The sequence below is a fragment of the Vigna unguiculata genome, chromosome 2 (assembly GCF_004118075.2).
Source record: "Vigna unguiculata cultivar IT97K-499-35 chromosome 2, ASM411807v1, whole genome shotgun sequence".
Taxonomy (NCBI): domain Eukaryota; kingdom Viridiplantae; phylum Streptophyta; class Magnoliopsida; order Fabales; family Fabaceae; genus Vigna; species Vigna unguiculata.
The window spans coordinates 3,122,384-3,126,124 of record NC_040280.1 but is presented as its reverse complement, the minus strand read 5'-3'; the positions used below and the strand labels follow the sequence as shown (position 1 = coordinate 3,126,124).

At 39.2% G+C, this 3,741-nt stretch overlaps 2 protein-coding genes and 1 non-coding gene across 3 annotated transcripts; 2 read left to right on the top strand and 1 right to left on the bottom strand.

Annotated features, from left to right (window-relative positions):
- Positions 1–259: 259 nt before the first annotated feature.
- Positions 260–1,204, top strand: LOC114174378. Its single transcript, XM_028059217.1, has one exon. The coding sequence runs from the start codon at positions 260–262 to the stop codon at positions 1,202–1,204; it is 945 nt and encodes a 314-aa protein (XP_027915018.1).
- On the bottom strand, positions 650–756 carry LOC114174764. The gene has a single exon (XR_003602726.1). It is a non-coding gene; the product is annotated as a small nucleolar RNA R71 (small nucleolar RNA).
- A 600-nt stretch (positions 1,205–1,804) lies between the features above and the next one.
- On the top strand, positions 1,805–2,716 carry LOC114174377. The gene has a single exon (XM_028059216.1). The coding sequence runs from the start codon at positions 1,805–1,807 to the stop codon at positions 2,714–2,716; it is 912 nt and encodes a 303-aa protein (XP_027915017.1).
- The last annotated feature ends 1,025 nt before the right edge of the window (positions 2,717–3,741 follow it).

The window sequence follows — 3,741 nt, the reverse complement described above, 5'->3', positions numbered from 1 at the left end:
TGAAATTTTTAGTTATCTCATCCAGCTTTGTGTATATTTTTTTTCTTTATTAGATAGCTTATTAAATTTTCCCTTTGTACTAATCCTTGCTTGAGCTGTTTGATTTATGCTTTTAAGAGGTCAGGTTCCTGAAGATCAATTAGCATTTGACCCCGAGATAGAAAAGACAGCTAGAAGGAACAGAGGAAAAAGCAAAAAGAAGCAAGGAAAGACAAGGGAAGAATCTTCCAGTACTTCCATCACACCTTAATCAGAAAACATGGATAATCAAAGACCAACTCCCGCCAGGAAGACACTTGGAGACTATGCTATGCAACAAGGGCCGAGATATTTTTCTAGCATAGCAATACCATCCACCACCAAAACTTTGGAGATGAAGCCAGCTTTCCTCAGCTTGATTAGTTCTCATCAATTCACTGGAATGGATAATGAAGATCCATATACTCACCTTTCTACATTCTATGAATTGATAGGAACCATGGGCTTTCAAGAAGGAGATCTTGAGCATGTATACATGCGTTTGTTTCCTTTTTCTTTGGCAGGTAAAGCAAAGGAATGGCTTAAGTCACATCCAAATCAGAGTTTGAACAGTTGGAAGGATGTTGAGGAGAAATTCTTGAACAGATTCTTTCCACCATCTCGCTACATCAAAGCCAAAGCTGATATTTCAACGTTTAGGCAAAGACCAGATGAGCCATTCTGTGAAGCTTGGGAGCGGTTCAATTCCTTATTGAGGAAATGCCCAAATCACGGATTTGAAGATATTGCTCAGCTGAACATATTCTGCAATGGTCTGAGGCCTGACACCAAAATGATATTAGATGCAGCAGCAGGTGGAACATTGATGAGTGTAGATGCGGAGCAAGCAACAAGAATCATTGAGGCATTAGCATCCACAGATCATCAAGCTCAGCATAATAGGCAAACTGTTCAGAGGAAAGGAGTGCTTGATCTTAGTACTACAGATGCGATCTTAGCTCAGAATAAAATTCTGACTCAACAGATTGAAGCACTGACGAAGCAAATGTCTAAATTGCCAGAGCAGTTGCAAGTTGTGCAAACTTCTCCCAGTCACCAACCCATGAGATGTGACTTTTGTGGAGGAGATCATCCAAATGGTCATTGTTCTTATCAGAGTAGCTCACAAGGAGAAGTTCAATATGTGAGCAACCAAGGAAGACCAGGAAATTTCTCCAACAATTAGAACTTTTCACAGGGGTGGAGAAACAATCTAAATCAGAATTTTGGATGGAAGCAAGATGCTGGTCCTTCAAATAGACAACCTCCTTACCAACAACAATAACAACAGTATCCTTTTGTGCATGACAGAACAACTAAACTGGAGGATACTCTAGAAAAGTTTATGCAAGCTTCTTTGAACAATTAGAAAAATACAAAAGCTTCAATCAGAAATCTTGAAATATAGGTTGGACAGTTGGCTAAACAGTTATCAGACCAGCAAGCAGGTCAATTTTCAGCCAACACTCAGACTAATCCGAAGGAGCACTATAATTCAATTACTACCAAAAGTGGTAAGATTGTGGGAAGAGGGATTGGAGACAACCTGGTTGTAGAGGAGGAGGTGTTGGAGGAACCAAAGAGAGAGAAAGAAAAAAATGAGTGTGAGGGAGAGGAAGAAAAAAATAAAAGAGAGTTTATAAATAGAAGAGAAGAAAAAGAAGAAAAAAATAAAAATAAGGAGAAAAAGAGGGAGAAGGGTGAGAAACAGGTATCCCAGTTGAAAAACCTACCATACCCTCAAAACCCTTCCAAAAAGGACAAAGAGAGGCAGTTTGCAAGGTTCATGGATATTTTCAAGCGACTGCAGATTAATATTCCTATTTTGGATGCTATGGAGCAGATGCCAACTTATGCAAAATTCATGAAAGAGCTCCTAACAAAGAAAAGAAAATTTTCTGAAGAGACAGTGGAGCTGGAAGCAGGGTGCAGTGCTATAATCCAGAAATCATTACCTCAGAAATCTAAAGACCCTAGGAGATTCACAATTCCAGTACCAATTGGAACATTGCCAATAGATAAAGCATTGCTCGACTTGGGTGCAAGTATAAATTTGATGCCTCTGTCTATGCTACGAAGAATAGGAGATTTGGAAGTAAAGCCTACAAGGATGACACTACAATTAGCTGACAGATCTTTGAAGTATCCATATGGAATGGTAGAGGATGTTTTAGTAAAAGTTGACAAATTCATATTCCCAGTCGATTTTGTTGTGATGGATATTGAGGAAGACATTGAAGTCCCTCTGATACTGGGAAGACCTTTCATGAAAACAGCCAAGGTCATTATTGATGTTGATGATGGCAAACTGAAGGTCAGAGTGCAGGATGATGAAGTCAACTTTACTGTATTCGAGGCAATGCAACACACTAAAGACAAACAACAATGTTTCAAAGTGGATGTGATAGATGAAACTTTTTTATCAGCTAGGAAGCAAGTGACAAAAGCAAACCCTTTAAAAAAGGCTTTAGCTGGTGTTCATGATCCAAAGGCAGCAGGAGAAAAAAGAAAATTACAACTGCCAGAATTGGAGGAAAGGAGACTCAGCACTTATAAGTCCTCTAAGCTCTACAAGGAAAAGATGAAAGTTTATCATGACAAGAAAATTCTCAAAAGAGAATTTTATCCAGGCCAATCAGTGTTATGGTTCAATTCCAGGTTGAGATTATTCCCTGGAAAGCTAAAATCAAAGTGGTAAGGACCATTCCTTGTCAAAGATGTGAAATCCTATGGAGCCATTGAGCTAGAGGATCCTGAATCTAAAAAGAGCTGGGTTGTAAAGGGGCAAAGGTTGAAGCCCTATCTTGGTGGTAATATTGATAGGCTCGCCACAATCATTCAACTTCATGAACCTTAAATGAAACAGGCGTCAAGCTCGTGACGTTAAACAAGCGCTTCCTGGGAGGCAACCCAGTGTTTTAATTATGTTCTTGCACTTCAATTTCATCTTTTATGTGATTAAATGTGTTTGTGTATGTAATTATGTGTTTGTGTTTATAGTTCTATGTTTGTGTGTAAAAAGGTGAATTTTAGCATCCAATCATCTCAATAAGGCAAACCATGCGATTTTGGTTGTTTTCAAACAAAAATGGTATTTTAAGCATGAGAATGAGTTTTGGTGCCAGAATTGAGATCATCAAATGCTAAAAAGTGCCTTGTTTTGGCCAAATTGTGAAATTTGAGTTTAAAAGCTTGATTTTGAGTTTGTTGATGTGAAACCTTTTAAAATGATAAAGAATTGATTGAAGTATGGTTTGGTGTGGGTTTATGAGTTAATTGGACTGAAAGGATCATGAAATGGCTGAGTGAAAGTGAACCAAAAATTGAAAAGTGGCAAAATCAGTGTGTGTCAAAACTGCACGAAAATCTCGCCCAAGCTAAACATGTCTCGCCTGGGCGAGATATGCAGAACCTGAGCCATCCATCTTTGTTGATATACTCGCTTAGGCGAGTAGTGGCTCGCCTGGGCGAGAATGCCCTGCACCAGGGGTGTTTTGGGCGACACAGTCTTGCCTGCGCGAGATTTTTTTTAATTTTCCTATCACGCTCATCTCGCTTAAGCGAGAAATTGCGTTTAAGTGGGTAACAGGGGCTGAACTGATGCAGTTTTCTTTCCCCCAAACCCTCGCTCCTAATTCTCGCTCACGTTCTTCTTTCTCAGTTTTGAGCGCACCATTCACTCACTCAATTTTTTGAATTTTAACTCACAAATTTCGTGTCCCT